This window comes from Ammospiza caudacuta, chromosome 8 (assembly GCF_027887145.1).
Source record: "Ammospiza caudacuta isolate bAmmCau1 chromosome 8, bAmmCau1.pri, whole genome shotgun sequence".
In the NCBI taxonomy this organism is placed as follows: Eukaryota; Metazoa; Chordata; class Aves; order Passeriformes; family Passerellidae; genus Ammospiza; species Ammospiza caudacuta.
This window is the reverse complement of record NC_080600.1, coordinates 30115980-30137538: the sequence shown is the minus strand read 5'-3', so window position 1 is coordinate 30137538 and position 21559 is coordinate 30115980. Positions and strand designations below refer to the sequence as shown.

Sequence of the window (21559 nt, the reverse complement as noted above, 5' to 3'; positions counted from 1 at the left end):
TGCCTTCTTTTGGGTCATAGGGCAGGAAAGGAGCCAAAGCAGAGGGGTACTGTGGGGGAAAGCCTTTTTGAGGGACTGGAGTGAGGCATGTCTCAGTCTTCAGTCAACTTCAGACTCCCTGCTGGTTTTAACCCCACACCTGAGTACAGTGAGGGTACACAGCAACTGGGTGCAGGCAGCAGAGGGAGAGGAAAATGTACCAGGCTTAGCCTGGCCAGGTCATAGGTTACAGATCCACAATGCAGATGAACTAAAAATGGCAGCAAGAGACAGGTCAAAGAGTGGCTTCCCTTTCCTCTGCAGATCTGGAAATGAGTGCTGTCAAGTGACAAACTCCCCACTGCTGCCCACAGCTCAGCGGTCTCTTCCCTGTGCTCCATCCCTTTACATTACTGTGTCAGACTGCCTTTGTCCCACGTTGCTCAGAAAAATACTAAGGGTTTTTATTATGCTCCAACATAGGGCCATTTTCTACAACTGTGTTTTAGCTTGAGGTTTTGGGGTTTTTTTTTGGTTTGTTTGTTTTTTCTTTGGTTTTGTTTGAATTTGTTTGCTGGTTCTTGGGTTTTGTTTTTCTTTCATTAACAGTGAAGAGACAGTAAATAGGATAAGCTGTTGGTTGCCTTACCTTGCTCATTTCTTTATGGAAGTTCTCTTCTAGGCCAGCTATACTCTGGAATGTGTTGACATAGAAACCAACACGACTGTCAAATGAAATACAAGACAGAAGAACTTAATGGACACAGTGCTCTCTCAAAATCTTTCAATCCTGCTCTGCTACCTCCCACCCACCATTCCCATGCAAACTCAACTCAGATATGCTACATGTGAGAAGAGAGGGTGGCAAGGAAATGGAACCATGGAGCAAAGGCCAGGCACAGGACAAACATGTCCAGGGGAAGATGAGACTGAGTAGGACAGGATCTGAATTTATGCTGACTGAAGGGAGAGGGAGGTATAGGGTGGTCAGGAAAAAAAGAAATAAAAAATACAAAAGAAGGTTAAAAAAAAAATAAAGCACCAGCAGTAGGAAGTTGGAAAAAAAAAAAGGATAGAGGCTGTGATGCAGACAGCGCTGGGAGAATTAGCAGGGGACAGACATTAATTCATCCAGAAGTCCCTTAGCACCAGGGAATCAAAAACAGCATGAACTGTTTGCTTCAGGGGCAGAAAGAGTAAGAAAGCAAAGGAGAGCACAGAGAGCAACAGGGAAGCAGAAGGATCAGCTGGGAAGCCGGAGTCTGTGAAAAACCTGTGGGGCCTGAAAATGCCAGCAGCTGCCTGTCACCAGCCTGCCAGCTGCCAACAGAGAGTGCTCCACCAGCACCCAGCCTAAGGAGCAACAGCAGGAGGGACAGGAGAGGCTGTCCCAGGCCAGCAGCATTGGAGCTCTGCACAGGGAACCCCCAGATGCCTCTGTCCCTCCCAGCTCCTTCCCCAGCCAGGCCTGCAGGCTGCTGTGAGCACAAGTCCTGGCTCAGGCTGGTGGAAAGGGGAGTGAAGGCACACATCAGCACTCTGCTTTCCCACCCTGCTGCTGCCCACTTTCTCAATCCTCACAGAGCATCACTGTCAGCCTGGACATGACCATTGCATTTAAAAATAAGAAGCTGGGACACTGCTAGGAAGATTTTGCCAGATTTCCACTGTGTCATCCCCATAAATCAGCTTCTGCTGCCCTGCAGTTCATCCCCCAAGCTAAATGTTGGTCTTTGCTTCACCTCTCTTTTCATCACCACAATCTCTGGTATGGCAAACCCATGGTCTCTCAGGTCTTTCTTGAAAATGGAGCAGAGTTGGTAAGGTGCAATATAAAGACCATTCTGTACAAATCTCTAATAACTCTGTGCAAAATAACAACTAAATAAACTACTTAGGGCAATACAGCAGTAGGGCAAAGAGATTAAGAAAAGCAGAGAAATACAGTTTCTCTTTGTGGTAAAATCATGCTTTTCAGGAAAATCATGAAGTAAAGCACAAGAGTGAACCTGTGACTGGGGGGAATCCTAGGACAAACAGAGACAATCCAGAGGAAAAAAAAGAGCAGACACCCAGTCTAGGCTAAGAGGATTTGTGACCCTAGAGCTTGGATATTCATTTCCTTCCAACCAGGCCTCAGGAAAAGTTCCAGCACTCACCTATTCCATAGTGAAGGCAGTTCCTCCTGCAGATCAACATTCATCTCTTCAAACACCTTCTGAGCCTTTACCAACTCTTCTTCAGCCTTAGCAACAGAGAAAGGAAATTGTCAGCTCCAGCACAGCCAAGCACCCTGCAGGGCTGGAACAGCTGAGACTCTTTTCACTTCTTTGGGAGACCAGGCAAAATTCTGGCATGAGGTAACCAGCATCCCAAATGAGTCTCCCAGGAACCAGGGCTGCACCACAGGTGACCCTTTAGGTTGAATTTGTTCCTCTCAGGTTCTCTCAACAAATTTCCCCGTTTATACGCACAGCAATTCAAACAACCACTAATGTGTTTCAAGTTCTTTAAACTTCCCTGACTTCAAAACCTGAAAGGAATTGGTCAGGCATCCAGCCTCCAGCTCAGATACAGATGAAGGTAACAGGGGCCTCTGTCCCTTGCCAGATCTCAGAAAGAGTTGAAACCCATCCCAAATGGCTTTAGAGAAGAATCCTCCCTCTTGAAGACTCTCTGCTGAGGTCAGGTCATGCTAAAGCCCCATCTCCTTGAGGAAGAGAGGAGGTCTGCATCCTTGGCTGATAGAGCTCTCCCACAAAGCTGACTGGAGAAGCAAGGAAGGGTATGCAAAGCATGAGTTGTGCCAGAGGGAGGCCAGGCTGCAGGGCTTCAGCAGCACATCCTGGTTTCCATGGTCTCACACAAGCGCAATCCCTGGCTGGCTGTTGGCCCCAACTCCAGAAGGGATCTCCTTCTCCCAGATGAGAGTTTAAATTTGATCTGTTCATTGGACCCAGACACTGACAGATCCCAACACTGATGGACAATTCTGTCAGTTTTCAGCAACAACAAAAAGGATGTTCCTGGTTTCTGTTGCTGACAGCAGACACCAGCAACAAGCACATGCCCTTTCCTGCATCTGTCCTAGGTCACCTCTTTCTCTTTTCAGTGCCTTGACCTAAAGTTTTCTAATTGAAATATTTCTATCCTGTAATCTATAGCAGCATAGCATTCTGCCATGCAATGAGATGTAGAATGGAAAAAAGCCCTGGATGATCAAATTTGGAAGGTCAGCACAAGTGCCTTTATTTGTGACAACAGCAGGAATTTCACAACACCACAGGCCTCTGCAAAGAGCCCACAAGCTATGGAAGCTGGATCTCCCTACCAGCCTGCAGTCAGATTCCTACACCTTCTATGAAATCAAATTTTATCTTCTTTGTGTCAGCTTAATTAAAGAAATCCAGCTTACTGCTCCTTAGTGACAGTTATATACAACAACAGGAATGATGGGAGAAATGGCTTAAAAATATTTGGCAGTTCCAAATCCTGTTCCTCACAGGAATCACTCTCCATTATATGGAGCAGGATCCTTTCACTCTCCATTTCTCTCCTGACTCAAGAGCAAACCACAGGAGCTCCTACTTTCCAGCTAGCTTCACCTATCACAGGGTTGCTCATTGCTGCCAGAGGCAAGGCTAAGGCTCTGTACTCAAGACCAGGGGAAAAATATTCCCCTGTAAAGAGACACATCTGGGTATTCAGAAATTAAGACCTGGTGAGGAACAGGCAAGGGGAGAAGGGGTCATGGTGCTTCCACCCAGAAACCCCTGTTTCGCTGCTACACTCACTGAAAAACTCAACATTTCAAGAGGGTTTGCACAAAACAAACAAAAAGTCTTTTAAACAGAGACACAGCTTATGCTGAATGAGAGACAATGATCACAAAGACTCATTCTACCTTAAAACACCTTTATGAATGAATGCTACTAATGCAACCATTTTAAAGGGAGTAAAAAAATAAAAACACCAACAAGTCCACCCTTTGGCTTTATCTTTTTCTAACTTCCAAACTATACTGGAACCAGAATCAACCCAGGAGATGATGTAACACCATTGAATGCTGTTAGTTTTTCAGATGTGGTGATTATCATTAACATTCTTTCCCTCTCCCATTTACTTGTGTATAAGGTCAAAGAACCTAGAAAGCAAGGTGTGAATATTGTGACATCCCGAGGCAAAGGCAAAGCCAGGAACAGGCAACGTTCACTCTAGAGCAGTTGTAGGAATCAGGGATCCATCCAGCAGGGCCTGTGGCTCAGCTAGTGCTCTCATCCCCAGCTAGAGCATTGAAATAATTCTTCAGTCCTTAGTCTGCCCAGGGATCTTCTCACCAGTGGGATTTATTTTGCTTGGAAGCTGGAATCCTGGCACTTGATAGCCCTGACTGCTTCCAGCCAGAGCCAAAGCCAGACATCAGCCTGGTCACAAGCCCTTCTAGAGAAAAAATAGGAAACAGGATCTCAGAAAATCTCTGTCTCCTCTCCCTGCCTGAAAGGGGGAAGGTTTGAGCAGGAGATGGACAACAAATACTTTCCTGACCTTCCACCTAGCCAAAGCTCAGAGTGCCAAGCACAACCAGTTCAGTTGTGGCAGGGGACAATTTTTCCACACTGTTTATGCTACTACCACTCATTCTGCTACATCCCAGCCCTCCTGAGTGTCTGGTTATGTCCAGCCTTGTGCTTCCAGGCAGTCTGGTGACCATTTCACTTCAAAGGCCTTTGTTGTGAACTATGGTAATTAGGCACTGCTCAGTAAATAGTTTAGATATCCAAGAGGCAGGGATAAGGAAGAGAGCAGGAGGATTCCCTCCAGGCCCAGGCCCCACCAGTCCCAACCAGACTTGCCTCTCAGAAAGACTCAACTTGCTCACCTTTTCCTGCAGACAGAGATATTGTTCTGTTATCACTGGGATGTTGATTTTTAGTCTGCATTAAACATGTCAGCAGAGCTTAGTCAAAAGGCAAGAATGTGCTGTTCTAAGCCATTTTCCTCTTTGTTTCAAAAAGCACAGTCACTGACATTTCTAACTGGGAGTGTGCAATAGCAACTCCCACAGCAGACTTCACAAAAAATCCTCACTGTGTTGTTTTTGTTTTTTTTTTATCTGCTAAAGGCCTAAAGAGCCAGAAGTTTGCACACTGGAAGGAAGGACTTTGCTTTACACTAGAAACACCATATCTCACTGACCCCATTTTTGCATGGAGGCTGTAAAAGTATCAGGCAAGAAGAGACAGCAACACAGCTGCTGGTAAAAGAAGACTTTTTTGAGGCTTAACATTCTGAAGCTTCTCAATAAATGCAGTGTCATCAGCCCTCCTGGTTTTATTAGGAGGTTAATGAGATTTAGGGCTGTCATTAACACCTTCAGTCTTGAAATCACACAAATGTAAAAACTGAAGCCTTTTCTTCCTACCTACTCATTTTTGTGAAGGCAAGCCAGAAAACCTACAAGTTAAGAATACAACTAATGTTCTTTGTTAAGGGTTTTTTTTTGTTAGTCTCCAACCAAAAGTAAAACTAAAATAAAGAAAAAAGCAAAGAAAAAAACCCAAAATGCTTACACAAATAGAAAAAAAAATTAGGGTTGGCAATAGCATTACTCAGCAGAGGAATAAAAGGGAGCGTTTTGAAAATATCTGTGGTCACTGAATATATTAATGCCATGTACTGGGAGATTAATGCCCCCGCAGCACAGTGCCTGGAAAGATTACACAGTCCCTTGCATGTGCTGTAGGGCAAAGTGACCCAGAACAGTGAAATTATGGAGTGACTCTTGGTATCCTAAGATCCACAGGCAATGGATGAGGGGGCACTCATAGGAACTTCCTCTCTGGGCAGTCTGTGCTTGCTGCTATTATAGCAGTCACCACAGCCAAGCCTGAGAAGAGGAAAAACGCCCATGAGCTGATAGATTCATATATTTATTTGTGACTTGAGGAACTTCCCATACCTGTTTTCTAGTCCTCCAGAAAAACCACCAGTCAAACAGACCAGTCAAGAACCCCAACTGTGCAGGTAGCTCCCAGCTGGGCCAGCAGAGTTACAGGAAAAGCCCCCAGGAGGCTGCCATGTGTCCTTCTCCCTTCAATCTAGAATGAATACATATTTCCTCCCTTTGCTCTGCATCTTAAGCAGGGCTGCTAACAGCTGTTTGTTTCCCAAGCTTTACTGATGTGGTACTGGAGTCTTTTCCCTGATCCAAAGCCATAAAGTGACTGTGAGGGGCTTCATAAGGTGAGAGGCGTTTCTAAACTGCAATTCATTCCATGGACAAGGAATGTGAAAACACAGGCCATTTGAATGAGAACACATGAGCTCACCAGGAATTTGTGAGCAGGTAACTGGTGCTCTCTCCCAGTATGGTAAGGATTTATTATCCCTTGCTCATTGAAAGCATTTTCTTCTCACTGACTGTCTTCTGACAACTCCCTCTTGTCCCTTAAGGTGTTCCAACTGAAACACTGATCAAGATTTCATCAGAAAGTCACACTTCTATGCAAGTAGGATTGAAATTTTTCTTCCCTGCAGTTCCTCTGAGCTGCTTATATCTCTCAAGGTGCTATAGCCTAAGTACTGCTAGATGACACCACCTTGATCTCAGCCTGTTCAAATATGTCACACAGGGTACAAATTGCCCGATCTGGGCCCATCTCCTCTCCTGTGCAGATCGAAATTGGATCTAAAAATGGCTTTTAAACCACAACAGCCAGGACAGTGCTCATGTGGGAATATCACAGGAGAATGTTGCAAGCTAACTCAGCAGCCACAGAAATCACAATGTTATTTTTTTGTGGCTTTACTCAATGACACAAATTCATAGGCCAATTTTTCAGCATTTCCTTTTTCTCTTTTTTTTGAAACGGCAGCAATAAAAATTGACTGCTTCTCTTAGCGTAAAATGGAAGTGGTAATTGGAGGAGCTGTGTAATACATCACCCTCTGCCTCAGAGTTATTCCATAGCCTTTCTTCATCCACATTTCATCTCAGGGGGAGAAAACAACAGCCCAGTATTAACACATCTGACTAGAAATCAGTCAGGCAGCCACAGATTCATTCACTGGTCAGCAACTTCCCCGTGCCCACGGTGGCTAAGGAGTGTCAAGGACTTGTCAAGGCTCTCTTGACAGTCCAGAGAGGACTTGTCAGTCCTCTCTGATCTTGACACTGATGAGAGAGGACTAGAGTGAACGTTGCCTAGAGATTACTTGCAGGGTGCAATCTAGAGCCCAAAATAGCACATGCAGGGTTAGAGCCAGGTAGAACAGCAGTCACCTGATTTCGGAGCAGATTAGTTTGTGCAACGAGGTGAGCTTGTAGCTTCCCTTGACACCACTGAGGCGCAGCTTTCTCAAGCAGCGAAACAGGCTGGGGGAGGGAGCATGTTTGAGTGGGAAAAAAAAGAAAAACAAATAAACAGAGAACAAGAGAGACACAAACATATATCTTTTAGGATAAAAAAATTAAAATCACAACAGAGTGTGTATTTAGAGGCTGGGCCAAACCAGTATCACCAAGGCGAGAGAAAAAAAACAAACATCCTGGGACTGATCAGTTATGAATCCTTTGAAGCATGCCAAGTTTAGCAGTAATTAATGTCCCCATGTGGGCTGGATACTGCAGACCAGCCAGGCAGCTGTAAGAGCAACAAATACAGTTGTTAGTGACCTAGCACACAAACAACCCTACTCCAAGGCATGGCTGTGAAGTTGGAGCTCCTTAAAGAGAGGTCAGGATTAATTAATCATCATAATTATTTGCATGCAACAGCTGAAAGTCCACAGCGATTTATTTTAATAGCAGGATGTAAGTTTAGTAATAAGTGGCAGGGGTCCTGGGTGGGAAAAGAACATCCATATATTAGAGAAGAATAAAAGAGACCACGTAATGCCAAAAAGTATCTGCACTGCTGTTTCTGTTACTATACCATGAAACCTTAATTAAGTCAGTTCCCACTTGTATCCTGTGTCAGAAACATGAATTCCCTCTCCTAGGGGTCTGTCATCACATTCCCAAGTAACTTATACTGGAACAACCCTACTTCAAAGGTCACAGGCGCAAAACTCCAGGCACAGAAACAGAGGTGAACTACCTCCAGCAGCAGAGTGCACACTGAGCCCTGGCTGCTGCCCACAGCCCTGCAGAGCTGTGTGACTGCAAATGTCAGATCCCAGGCTGGGCAGTGAGAGCTGCCCCCTTGGGAAGGCCACACACACAACCCCCTGGGACTTGCTGCTCCCATCTTTGCAGTGCAATGTGTCACCTATTATCCTGTGCATGAGCTTATGGCCTGAATTCCAGAGGGTGGAAGATCAGATCCAGTGCATGCTTTGGCTGATGAGAAGAGTTTGATCAGGTACTGAGAGACCCTTTCACAGGCTCATGAATAGAGCACCAACTCCTAACTCTCAATATTTCACTCTTCAAACTGCACTTTCCTCCATACCTGTTATATCATCTTAGGTGAACATTTGGGGCAACAGTGACTGCAGCAGTGATAAAGGCAGCTAAACTTTGCTGCAGGGCACCAGGTACCAACCTGAGTAGATCAATTCCTACAAAACCATTTGGCTTTATCTTACACTGCAGCAAAGATCCCACTGGCATGCACCAATAAAATAACATGCCCCAGGGAAATTCTGCTCCTGCCCCAGACACAATGAATTACTGCTTTGAACTGAAGGCACAACCAGCTGGGCCTCATGCCTTGCATACAGAATCAAGACTTGCTTTGACACACAAGTGATGCAATGACACTTGGGCCATCAATCTCTCTCCCCTTTTGTCTGTCGAGGTTAATCACAGTGCAAGCAGCACACTGTAGATGACTGATGACTTGCAGGTTAACAATAAAAGTACTGTGGCTTCTAAATGCACATCTTTCACTTAGAGCAGGGATGCATCTTAATTTCTTCTATGCAGGAAAAACACCAGCATCACTTACCTAGCTCATATTCCCCCCTAGCAGAAATAACCCTAAGCAAAAGATGACTTGTCAGCCTGGTTAAAAGATACAGATCCAGGGTCTTTCTTTCCTCTACCGCTTCTACCCTGAGCAGTCACAATTTACCATGGCCCGCACTGAAGAGAATAAAAGATGTCTCCCCAGCCCTGGACTATTCTGTTGTGTCAAGAAGTGTCCTGTGAAAGGAAGCACATGGGTTCAAATACACTCCGGGTATAAGAGGAATCCATAGCTCATTTTAGGGTCAGTATTCAATTAATGCACCTTCTCTAGAACAAAATTAGCACTATTACCTTTTTCAGCTACATTAAAAAAATGTAAACTTTACTTTTAATTAAAATAAATCTCATTAAAAATAAAATCCTTTACTTGACTATTGGGCAAGCCCTGGATCAAGCTATTCAGAGGCAGGAAAGAAACCTGACAAGGAAAAACTCTTATTTTTCTGCTGTTGGCCATATTTATTATCCAGTAATTGTGACCAACAGACAATAGAATGCATTCATCAAATGTGCATAGAGTGCTTTTCCATTGATGTACTTGTAATTCACACTCCTAAGGTTCTCTCTGCTGGGATATCAGAAGGTTTCACAAACAGAACCAACTTCAAGTAACACTGAAACATTCCTACCACTGCTCTAGGATGGAGAGAAAGTCCCAAGAAGCAGACAAACTGTAACATTTTTCTGAAGCACTGCAAGATTTTGCTTCTCCAAGGGGCACACAGGCTTTTCTGTCAGAGGCTGTTGGTCCTGTGCACGTGACAAACCCATGCCCAAGCATTTGGCCACCAAGACATGCAGACTGCTGATAGTGGGTCTGAACCAACCAAACAAAGGCCATCCTGCCTTCCAGGAAAACTAAACAAATGAGAAGGAAATACCTAGCAAAACGTCACCAGTTCACAACACCCTAATGATCTTAAAGGTCCTTGCCAAAATGAATGAATTCTATGAAAACACAATGAACAGGTACAGCTGGCAAATGCAGAGCTCCCAAAAAGAAAGGAAGGCTGCATATCCTCCTGATTCCTTTACCTTTGCAATTTTGGTTTCATCCTTCTTCTTTGCAGTTTGCAGGGCTTCAAAGTGGTGCCTGGCACTGTCGTAATCCACAAGCTTCCTTCCTCGCTTGGCGATACGAGACTAGAAACATGGAGAAAAGAGTCACACCAAGAGTCCTCCCCAGCAGCCTAAACTGCAAAGCCTCCCAGGAAAAACACCCTCCCAACCTCCAGAACACCCCACACTCTGCCCACACAAGGACTCTCCCTGGATCCTCCACACAGGAGGAGGCCCCGGGAGCCATTGTGGCAAGCACCATTTCAGAGGGAGCACCTCAGGAGGAGAGAGAAGCCATCAAGGGAAGGTGAAGGGATCCACCAACAGGCCCCACCTCTGGGTGACATGGGTGTTTTCAGAACTTTAGCTCCACTGCCTCCTAAGCCCCACCATGGGCCTGCATCCTATTCTTCATTATTTTCAGGGCTTCCTGAGGCCTGCAGCCAGTCTCTAACTAACCAGCTCACTAGTTAGTGTGGAAGCCTGAAAGATTTAGTTCAACAAAAGAAGGCATTTCTTCTGCCAGCACAGCTAAAGCACTCATCCCCAATGCTCAGGCTATGCCATGGACAGCTTTTTGGACCCTGTGACAGAAGCTGCAGACGGTGGTGACCGCCAAAGGCAGAGGTTGCTGTCACCAGCATTCAAACAAGGGAAGTGCAAGGGGAAACCTGCAGCCCTGGGTCACCAACATACAACACTGAAGCCAAAACAAATACAAGGAGAGTGCTGACTGTGTACCAGACTTAAATTTAGGAATGGAGTCCTGACAAATCCATGGTTGAGAATCCAGGACAGATAGTCAGGCCTGTGGCCTGATCCTGTGTGGAAGTGAGGAGCCCAAGGCTCTCTCTCCCAGCCAAGTTGCACTTTATTGAGGTTCTGGCCCACTGGGTTTCCCTATTTTAGGAACTATCCATCCCCTCAGCCCCCTTGCCTCCCACACTGCATGCAAACATCCCAGACTATCTGGGTTGGAGCACACACCTTCCCAGCCTCACCAGACACTTCTCCCTGGATCACAGAGCCTGGAGCACGGTCAGTAATCAGCAGCCCAGAGACAGGCTGGATAATAGAGTGAAAAGGCATGGCAATGAGCCAGGAGCATTTCTAATTAACCACAAAACCCAGGGACACACTGCAGAAGGAGGAATCAGCACTGGGATTTACTTGCAAAAGCAGAATCTCCTTCTGTCCTGCCTTGGCAGGGAGCTGTGGTTTCCTCTCCCCAGGCTCCTGCAGATACACTGCAGAGCCGTGCTCAGGGCTGATCTGTGCCAGAGCAGCTCACACACCTCCCACACACACTGCTCTGCTCCTCCAGCAAACACTGCTGCAGCTCTGGGTGAGTCACAGCAGAGCTGCAGGATCTCAGCCACATGCACTCCCAAACTCTCCTCTAAATGCTCAGCTCACTCCAAGAGAGGAGTCATGAAGAAGCTGAGCCACCCCACAGCTGAGGTCACTAGGAGACACCTCCCAAACACCACAGTGCCAGCCAGAAGACAAAGTATTGGAGGGGGCTTCCAGCTGCAGAGCAACCTGATCTGCAGCTTAATGCATCTTACAAACAGACCAGAGGAAACATGACCCCATCTGGGATTTAAGATACCACTTTGCCCCCAGGTCAGCCTGGTAGAGATAGCTGGAGTTCTCCCCACCTCTGACATGGCCACACAGACACTTCAGTTTTTGGGTTATCCCACCAGGAAGTTTGATTCAATGTCACCCATCTTTCAAACAAAGTCACCCCTCCATGTTTATGCAGCTCCCAAACTTCTAACACCCCCATGTTTCTGTTTCATTCTTGCCTGGAGTACAGGGAAATGCTGCAAGGTACAGACACACAGGGTGTGAGCCCTCCTGGAGTAACCACTGAGCACACCACTGCCAGTGGTGGCACTAACAGGATTGTTAGGAAGACTCAAGGCTCCCTTCTATCACTCCAGGACAGCTGCAGGGACCCACCATCACCCAAATGTAACAGCTGAACTACAGCAGTCTTTACTACTTTGCAACAAAGCCATCCTAATTTGAGTCTCCTTAAAAAAAAAAAAAAAAAAAAAAAAAAAAAAAAAAAAAAAAAAAAAAAAGAAAAAACAAACTCAAGCCATCAAAAAAAAAAAAAAACTTTTGCCCTCTGCACTCTACTGATGTTTGGTTTTACAGCTATAGAGCACCAACTTTAGTTCAAGTCAGAAAATCCCCAATTCAACAGGTATTCAGAACTTGGGCTGTAGTTTATCTTCTCTGGGCTCACTGCAGAGACCTGTACTATTATTGCACATTGTGCAAAACCAACAAAAAACTCACGCAGAAATATTAAATGCTATGCAAGAAGAGTCCTACTCCAAGAAGTACAGACACTGACCTGCAAAGAAAGTTTAAAGTACTTTTTCAAGTTAGAGAAGATGGAGAGGCCTTGTTCAGGGGTTAACTTCCAACACTGGATAAATTATTTTCTTTAACACACAAAAATTCCTTACTAAAGGCATGCTCTGTTTTCACACTCCTGCTGCAGATCCCTTTTCAAGTCCAAAGAATCCAAGGGAATTTTTACAGCCCCTCAAGTAAAGATTGATTGAGAACATGCTAGAATGTAACAAAAAAATAACACATGCATAATCTAACTCAAACATTTTAATTACTAGGCTATTAATAAAAACAGGCCTTTTCACAACAAAATTAAAATCATCTTCTCTCCATTAATCAACTTATTTTACCAGAGTAATGCCAGAATTCCAGGAAAAGCAGAAAATTTCATTTTGTGGAAAACAAAAACCAGAAAACTAATACCACAACAACAAAAACCAACTCAAATATTCTGTAAATGACATGAGACAGGGAATTTTTTAATTTTTTTTGCCTGCAAATCTCAAGAATGCTAATTCTTTATGTGAGGCCTAGCTATACTTCTGTGTAGCTGGCAATGTTCAACAACTGATAAAATGTGATTTGGACCAAAGGAGTGCCAAAGCCTGAGTCTGCAGCAAGCATAAAGTAAGGCATCCAGCTGAGGAAGCAGCACAGGGTGCACTTTGACTGAGGCCCATGGCATCACATCCCAGAGAGATCAGCCCTACAGCCTCCAGGAGCTGGAAAGCCACAGCCCTTCCCCACCCCAGAATTCCAGGGGCAGAACAGGCTGGAAAAATGAAGCAAACCCAGGGAGTCCCAGGAGACAAGGCCACTGCTGTTCGGGGCTCATTTTACAAGCCTGTGACCTGCCCCCATCTGATACAGCACAGTCCTCCTGAAGCAATAAATACTGACAAAGGTTTTAAGAGACATGTGCTGGGGAAAGGGCTGCTCTCACTGGAAAGGAGCCAAGCTGATACTTCCCATATGGTGATATCATTACTTGTGCTTCCATATGGTGAAGACATTTCCTGCATAACCTCCAAATGAACGGAGGAGATAGCTGTGGGGGAAGGGAAGGTCACAGGCCAGCATTCAAACCCTGGTCCCTGGATACACTCTCTCCCAAAAAGACACCCATCCAGCACTCTCCCTTCCCTGAAAAAAGCTGGGTACAAACACAGCAGACTTCAAGGACCCACAGAAATTTGCCTTCCACACCAGCCTCTATTCATAAAGTACATTTGGCACTAACTGCTTCCTCAATTTTTTCTGCTTACAAGAAAGTTATAAGACAAACGGACAAAAAGAGATTGAGACCTTCTGAGCTTTTGTTGACACTGCCCCCCCTGCACTCTGATGCAATAGGGAATTTCATGGATCCTCTTGTTCAACACTTCTATTTTCTCTTCAGCATCTTTCCCCTGGAATCTTCACTCTCATTTTAAGCCCAAAATTAGAACAAGACATTTTCAATTAACCCAGGGCTGCAAAGATCTTGGCTGCTTTTAAAGAAGACCTTGGAGAAGCCCAGTACACACTCTCCTAAAGCAGATATAAGAAATTGATCTTCAGAGCTTTTATCTGCTGCAAATCTCTAGATCAAATAGTTCCAAGAGAATCTTACTTTAATATCTGGAAATTGGCCAAGGTATGTATCCATGGTCAGAAGTGCTTGATCCACCAGCTTCTGATGGAAATCTGTCCACAGGAGATCATTGTTCTGAAAACCAAAAGTAATGAGTTAACTATTAAGAACACAGGGCTCCACATTTCTGTTTTTCTCTGTGAGTGCTACAGCCAACAATCTTGGGCATTCAGAGCTCTTAAGAAACAGTAATTTCTTTGGAAAACTAATGATAACAGAGATCTTGGCAGAAATGGCAAAGCCTCATGCTGCTAATTCTGGTGACCTCTCCAAGGACAGAATGCCTTTGAAGCCCTATCTTTCCCCTGCAATGTTAAACTCAAATCTCTACAATGGAAGGTAATTGCCAAGCTGGTTTTGCCTCCTTCTCCCAGCAGCTACAAAAAAGGGACACCTGACACCACAAGCCACTATTTTCTGGTTTTCATTGCAACACAGCTTCCTGGATAATCATGAACAACAGAAAGCTACACTATCAATCTCACACCTCCTGCCTCCACAGCCCAATGGAAGCCACAGCCAAGGCTTTCACCTTGAGCTGTGCCCACTTCATCCTTGACCTTAACTCAGGCACAGCGATTTCCTATCAACACCTTGAATTAGGTGAAAATTACCTTCTCTCCTGTTTTTCCACATGAACAAAGGGTTTTGGCTAAAACATTCAGGAAAACTTCCCACTTTGTGCTTTTTATTTAGCAGGAATAATTCTTCTCTCTCACCTTCTTGCAAGCAAACTATAAATAAGGAATTAAAAGGGAAGGTGGACAGCTGGAAATATTCTTGCAGACCCAAAGGGTAGCTACAGTTAGTTCTAGGATTCATGTCCCGTTTGATGTCTCTGGCTCAAGTTTTCTGAAGGGTCAATGTCTCAGGAGGCACCACAGTTGCTCAGGAAAAAAACAAGGCCAACAGAGACTGCGTAGTAAAACCAGCTGAAATACAACTCCATTATTTACTGCAACAGCACTTCCTAATGCAAAGTTTCCATGTTAATGAAAAAACTGACCTGGAAACGTTCAGATTTTGTTTGAATTATCTGCTTTGAAGTCATTATTTCCTGGGCAAGATACAGATGTTATTTCAGGTGAGATTTCCTGCAGGGGAAAGAAGGAGAAGGAAAGAATCCTTCTCCTGTTTACTCCTTCACCACTTCTCCAATGGCACAGACAGCTGCAGATAAGCCCAGTCCTGCAGCCTCATGGCAAATGAATCCAGAGAGCTGAACAGCCACAGCTGCTGCTCAGCAGAACAGCTGAGCAAGAGAGCAGAGGCTGCTGCCTCCAGCTGGATCCACCCCAGGCACAGGCCAAGGGGATCCAAGCTGCCAAATGCCAGGCTGGGCCCTGAGCTCCACAGGAAACACCTGGGCAAGCTGCACAGGCATCACCTCGCCAAGGGATGACAACACCTGCAGTGGGGGTGACACATGGCTCAGCCAAACAAGGGAGCAACTGGAACAAGGCAGCTGGTGGTGCTGCCATGAGGGGCTGTGGCAGCTACACAACTGGCTGCTCTGAGAGCTTTAGCCATGATTTTATCTGCTCCTTTCTCTTACACAGAACATAAGCAGTACACCCAGCTGGCCCTCCTGAGTTTCTGTTGGAATCCTCTGTCCCCGTTTAGCCACTCAGGGGAAACAAACAGCCTCTGGGCATAAGTGTTCAGTTCTGTGTAATGTACAAGCATTTGGCAACAATCTCCTACAAAAATACAGGGCACATCCTTCCAGCCTTCCTTTCCTCACAGTGCTGTGTTTGTCTCCAATTCTTCTGCAAAGTGTTATGCCTGAAGAAATGTGGTGCACAGACACAGCTTCCAAAGCTCATCTCTGCTGACAGAGCAAGTCTGGACATCCCCACATCCTGGACAAAGTCTTACCTCTGCTATTTTATTTGTGTCATCTCTCCCAGGCCAATCTGGCTCATAAACTTCCTGCAAACACTCTGTCAGCTTCTTGGAGGCCTCGTGCATAGCTAGGAAAGAAGAGGGAACTGTTCAGACAAAGAAGAAAATAATGTGTTCCTCGCAGTTTAATCCTTACCCAGAGGCACAGGAGCATTACAACAGATGCTGAGCTCTGCCTTATGAAATGTCTGACCCTTGATGAAATGGAGATGGAAGGTAACCAGAGGGAGAAAGGAACCAAGGGTGCAGCTGCATCAAGCCCTTTGTGTCCATCCTCCCCTAGAAGAACATGTGGAGGTTCATCTGCTAAGACACCACCACGTGTTTGGCATCAAAGAATCCCTAGCTGGTCCCAAAGGACTCTGAAAGATTCCCCCCCTAACAAAGGTGCAACTCATGCCTGGGGTAACAGCAGGGAGGGGGAGGCTGCAGAAATCTCCCTGGGAGGTGGCACTGGAGGGGAACAAACCTCAGCTGGTGCAGACCTTACCTTTGACAGAAGCCAAGTAAGTGCGGAGGTCCTTCTGCAGCCTCGTGCCTTCAGACTGCCAACATAAGGAGATCACCAGTTATTCTCTCAGCTAAGGAGAGTCTGTAAGAAGCACTCAAGCATTTATAACTAAAGAAAACTGGTCTGGCAGACAGGCTACACACCAGTCCTATGATCACATGAAACTTCAAGCCATCGCATTTTTTGTATTTTTTTGCTCTGTGTTCTAGGAACTTGTAGGACTTTTGCAGCAAATGTAACTCCTCTCCTCTTGTACTCTCTTTGGGTCAGTTCCCAATGCTTCCCCAGACCAGAAGACTTTGTTTGTAAAACTGGCCAGCTTTTTCCAATCCCTCATTTCCTTTGCTGATGGCAGTAGGAAAAGAACAAATGCGAACTCATCCAGAACTTTCGAGGCATGGAAAACAATTTGGGCCATGCTGCTGGAAGCAGATGGATTTCTCACAAAGCTATGCTATCACTGCCACTTCAACAGCTGGGCAGATTTAGCCGCTGCTTAGAGAGCACAGCTGCACTGGGAACACAAAGGATCTCAGCATGAGCTCAGTTGAGACAAGAGGTGCCTGAGTGGTGGGGAGAGCTGATGGGAAACATCTGCTTTTGAAGTCAGTAGCTCTGAGGCAGCTGTTGAAGATGTCCCGTGAGCTCCCAGTCTCTGGAGTTGGCTTCAGCTGTCAAAAGTCATTATGCTGGGGTGCCCCCTCAATGGGGCACAAACTGGGAAGGAGAAAAACGATAGCAGGCTATGAGGTGCAATGGTTCTCTTTTCTGCATTCTTGTTTTGCACAAGATATGCAAAGTCCCACCAATGGATACATTATCATCCTGCTGTATCATTTTTAAGAATAACTAAATTTCAACTCACAATTTGGAGGTTATAAAAAACTGTCAGCAGGGAAAGTCCTCTGCAGAACTTGCCCACTACACACTTGGACACTGCAATATCTGGAGCAGTAACATTCAAAACTGTAACATCTAAAATCAGAAGCCACTTCTAAAATTGTGTGCATGCTTGCTCTAATCCTGCCACAGCAGCAAATGACACAAGCCAAACTCAGAACTCTTCAAGTCTCAATACCCAGTTCCAAAGCCATGGAGACAAAAGTATCCTCTGAGCAGAAAACCAGCACCACAATTAAATGTCTAGTCAATATTTTTAGATAGATCTCCTGGAAAAGGTAGGGCTGAAAAGTGGAGTACGCAAATGCAGCAATGCAGAACCAGCCTTCTGTGCTCTCCAGGCATCCTCACCAGTGGTGCTGCATCCTGCAGCTGGAGTGCTCTCAGTCACCTCTTGCTGATGTTTAAACTCAGCTGTGCACTCAGTGCACATTTGACATCTGAGGGGGCAGGAGATATGTCCTGTTCCAGATTAGATTAATGTAGGGCTGGAAGAGCAGACTGTGTAATTACAGGGAGGGGAAGCACTGAAACAACAGCTCCAGGTAACCCCCCCTCAGCAAAACTTCAGAGCTGTTAACACAGAGCATGAACTCTGGGAGGGAAGCTCCACCCTAGGGTACCACAGCGAGGCTGTTAAGCTTGCTTTGTCACATAGGGCTGAAATGGAAACTGCTGGGTGTGATGGGTTCTTGTCAGGGAAGAAACCCTCTCTGAGCTACTGACTGCAATGGGAACCTACTCTGTGACAGCAAATGTCCCCAGTGCCTGCCCTGCAGCAGGGGCTGTGCCCACCACAGTGTGGTGCAGGCTGAGGTGGGTGCAGCCTGTGCCAGCAGCAGCTTCCCTCTCATGTGCTCAGTGTGAAAGGTGTAAACCAGCCCAGAACTTCCACACAAGTGGCAGCTCATGAAGGGTATCAGAACCCAGCAGCTCTGCCAGGTAGAAACACACCTGGTGCCAGGTGTAAGAGCTGCCACCAGCCTCACACTGTCCCTCCAGTGAGTACTTCAGCTCAGAGCAAGAGAAGGCAAAGCCTGGCACACCTCAGGCACGGGCTGAGCTGCACCTTTATAGCAGGACTCTTGCTCCCAGGTCAGCATCTGGGACAGATCCTCACACCAGTGACTGAACACAGGTGACACTGGGAAAGTGAAAAAGGAGGGAACCTTCAAATGGCCATTTGGGAAGGTAAATAGCCAAAGAATCTCCATGAGGGAGTAGTGAGGGGCAGTTCTGCTGCTTGTCAAGCCTTCAGGAGACGCAGCTGCACCTGCGCAGCTCTCTCCAGCTCTTTTGCCACAAAGCAGATCCATCTGAGCCAAAAAGTTCATACCATTTAGGGACCTTAGAGTGGTGCTCTTATATGAACCTGATGGACGGAGTTAGGAAGTCCAGTGCCTTCCCTTATGTCCACTCAACCACTATTTGAGAGACCCACAAACACCTTGGTTGAAAATGACTGATTTTTAGACCTGCACTCCATTCCTCAGCAGACCACACACAGCAACATGGGTCAAAGTGATCCAGCACAGTCATTAGAGTCAGAGGAGCCTCTAATCAGCCAGTGAACAAGGTCAATGCCTGCTCACACCCTGGCCAGTTCCACAAGAGAGCAGCGCTGTCCTGTCACCAGCCTGCAGCAACAGGTCACTTTCCTCCAGACCTCCATTCCCCACTGGAGCAGTTTGTAATGAAAGGTCACAGAACTCTCAAAGATAACTATACTACACACACCTAATACATATAAAAATATAAAGAAGTTTGTATATATGTATATAAAGCTAATTTTTTATTCCCCTAGTCCTCAGCTCCGGATATCCTAAGAATCCAGCTAACTCACACTCATGGTTTGCCCTGTAAAACAGGCATTGTCTGCATTTATTTTAGTAATAGGGAAACTGAAAGCCTAAGAAAAACCAGCAGACCCCAAGCAGCAAATGCAGAGCAGCCTCCAGCTTCTTTGATTAATTATTTGGAGAATTTAGTTCATGGTCTGCTGCACAAAAAAGGAGAAAGAGTTCAGATGCAAGGGATACAAGAGGCAGTGCTTCTTAACAGGCTCCTCACTGGAACTTAGGGCTTTGGAAATTGAAAAAGCCATCCCAGAGAGTCAGAACTAGAAATGTGAATCTGAGGGTTTTTGTATTTCTCATTTATAAAGGTTATTTCTTAATTGCTTAAAAATTATACCAAAAAAGTCACATCTGGTAATGTCACATTGTCAGAAAGCAGTTAAAATATATTCTGCTGTCTACAAAACAGTATCATTGTGGACATGCTGCATGGACTTCTGGAGCAATAGCTGCTATTGCTGCCAAGAGAAGGAGCATTAGTGTCCAGGAATCTGCAATCAGCTCTGGTTACACATAAGTCAAAGCCAGACTGAAGGATTTTCATTACATTCAGCTGTGGCAAATCCCTGCTCAGCTGGTTTTGCGACACCACCACATCTGCTGAGTCTCAACAGACACGATGCAGCTGCCACTAACAGCTCCAGAAAAAGGTCCTAAATGTGTCAAGCCACAAAAGAGTAGCATTTATTCAGCACCACCTGAGCTACGCTGTGGCACACATTTCCTGCCACAAAACAGAAGCAATGCTTCCCCTACCAACAAGCACCAGCAAAATCCACAAGGTAACTGGTGTTTTCCCTGCTGGGAGGCTGAAGGCTCTAGATAAAAAAATAAAACAAAACACACCCAGTTGAAGATTGAAACCTACTGCTGTGGAAGTAGGAGGGTGGGGGAAAATTGCTACACTGTTAAAATATTTCTGTGCCCTAAAATACAGGGGATGAGGCAGACACGCAGAAGAATAATGACTCAGGCCTGACACAGTGATTGTGCAAGTAGGGGGAAGAAGTCAGATTTAGGTCTTAGCCATGGAAGGATGTTCCCTTTTCAGCATTTGCTTTCTCTGTCTCTTCTGCCCTACACTGTGCTTGGGAAACTGAAACTGCCTTGTTCCATTTTACTTTTTTATTTCTAATCTGTTTCCCAATTTATCCTTCATTCAGTGACACAATGTTGCTCTTATATCTCTGCTTCCAGCAGAGCAGCAAAAATTACATTACAAAGCAGCTGCTAACTGAAGAAAGTGTTCTGCTCGAGCTATTTCTTCTTGTAAAATTGAGTCTAGAACAAGCATTATTTTTACTGATCTCTTCATTATTTTTACTGATCTCTTCACTCTCATGACCAGTGACAGGACTGAGGAAACAGGATGAAGCTGAGGAGGGGAGATTTAGGCTGGGTATCAAGAAAAAGTTTTTCACCCTGAGGGTGGTTGGGCACTGGGACAGGCTCCTCAGGGACATTTTCACAGCACCAAGCTTGACAGAGCTCAGGAAGGATTTAGACAATGCTCTCAGGCACATGGTGTGACTCTTGGGGTGTCCTGCACAGGGATTTGATTTATGATCCTGATGGGCACTTTCCATCTCAGCATGCTCGATGATTCTCCCACTGATTCCATGAAAGAGACCCTGGAAGCCACAATGTCATTTCTTGTAAGTGAGAAGTTCTGAGTTATGGGTCACTTCAACAGGTCTATGTCATTGTTTAATTTAATGGCCTTTAATTGCATTGCAGCAGATGACTGGAGGCTAATACTGAAACCCAGGGTGCAAATTACATATTGACAATTATCTTACCAGCTGTTTGTTGAAGTTTTGCACACACTGTTCAAACTGCTCATCTTTTGTTTCATCTGCTTTACCAAGCTTCTGAAGGACCTGCAGAGAGAGAGGAGAAAGGAGACTTTAAACATAGATACAGAAAAGCATAGAAACAGTTGCACGTTTTTGGTCCCAAGGCCAAAGTTAAAAAGTCACCCTTATTCTTGTGCTCAGGATTTTCAGAATATTTTTCCACACAATCATAGTTTGAAAACAGATTTACAGATGAGTCAGGAAGAACTCAGACCCCTTACATTCTGCTGTACTGAAGAGCATGACTGAGGCTTCTCTTTCACTGATGCAATGTTTTTTCGCAGACAAGGCAACAGCAATCCAGTTATCTCCTGAACCAGCAAGACACAAACCACATCCCTAATATGCCTTGTGTTGTGCAGTTACATTTGTCCTGATTTAAAACTAGTGCCTAGTCCAGACAGGGTGGGGTTCTGCTCCCAGAACAGCAGGATTGGCCTCAAACAGAGCGAGTTGTGCAGCGATCTCAGGGAGGGAGGGAGAGTGGCTGGAGCACTGAAAGTCCCACCTTCC

At 45.4% G+C, this 21559-nt stretch overlaps 1 protein-coding gene across 10 annotated transcripts in view; it reads right to left on the bottom strand.

The window, feature by feature from the left end:
• The window catches only part of BIN1 (bridging integrator 1), a 90117-nt gene that overhangs the window by 32021 nt on the left and 36537 nt on the right, over positions 1–21559 (bottom strand). For 5 of the 10 annotated variants that reach the window (XM_058809772.1, XM_058809773.1, XM_058809774.1 and 2 more), the window contains exons 2-9: positions 20990–21070; positions 16414–16468; positions 15897–15991; positions 13998–14093; positions 9989–10096; positions 7262–7354; positions 2139–2224; positions 629–704 (exon numbers count right to left, since the gene is read on the bottom strand). In XM_058809772.1, coding sequence (XP_058665755.1) covers positions 629–704; positions 2139–2224; positions 7262–7354; positions 9989–10096; positions 13998–14093; positions 15897–15991; positions 16414–16468; positions 20990–21070 — 690 coding nt within the window. The remainder of the gene's footprint in view (positions 1–628; positions 705–2138; positions 2225–7261; positions 7355–9988; positions 10097–13997; positions 14094–15896; positions 15992–16413; positions 16469–20989; positions 21071–21559) is intronic. The other 5 variants (XM_058809777.1, XM_058809780.1, XM_058809776.1 and 2 more) reach the window with 1 other exon arrangement.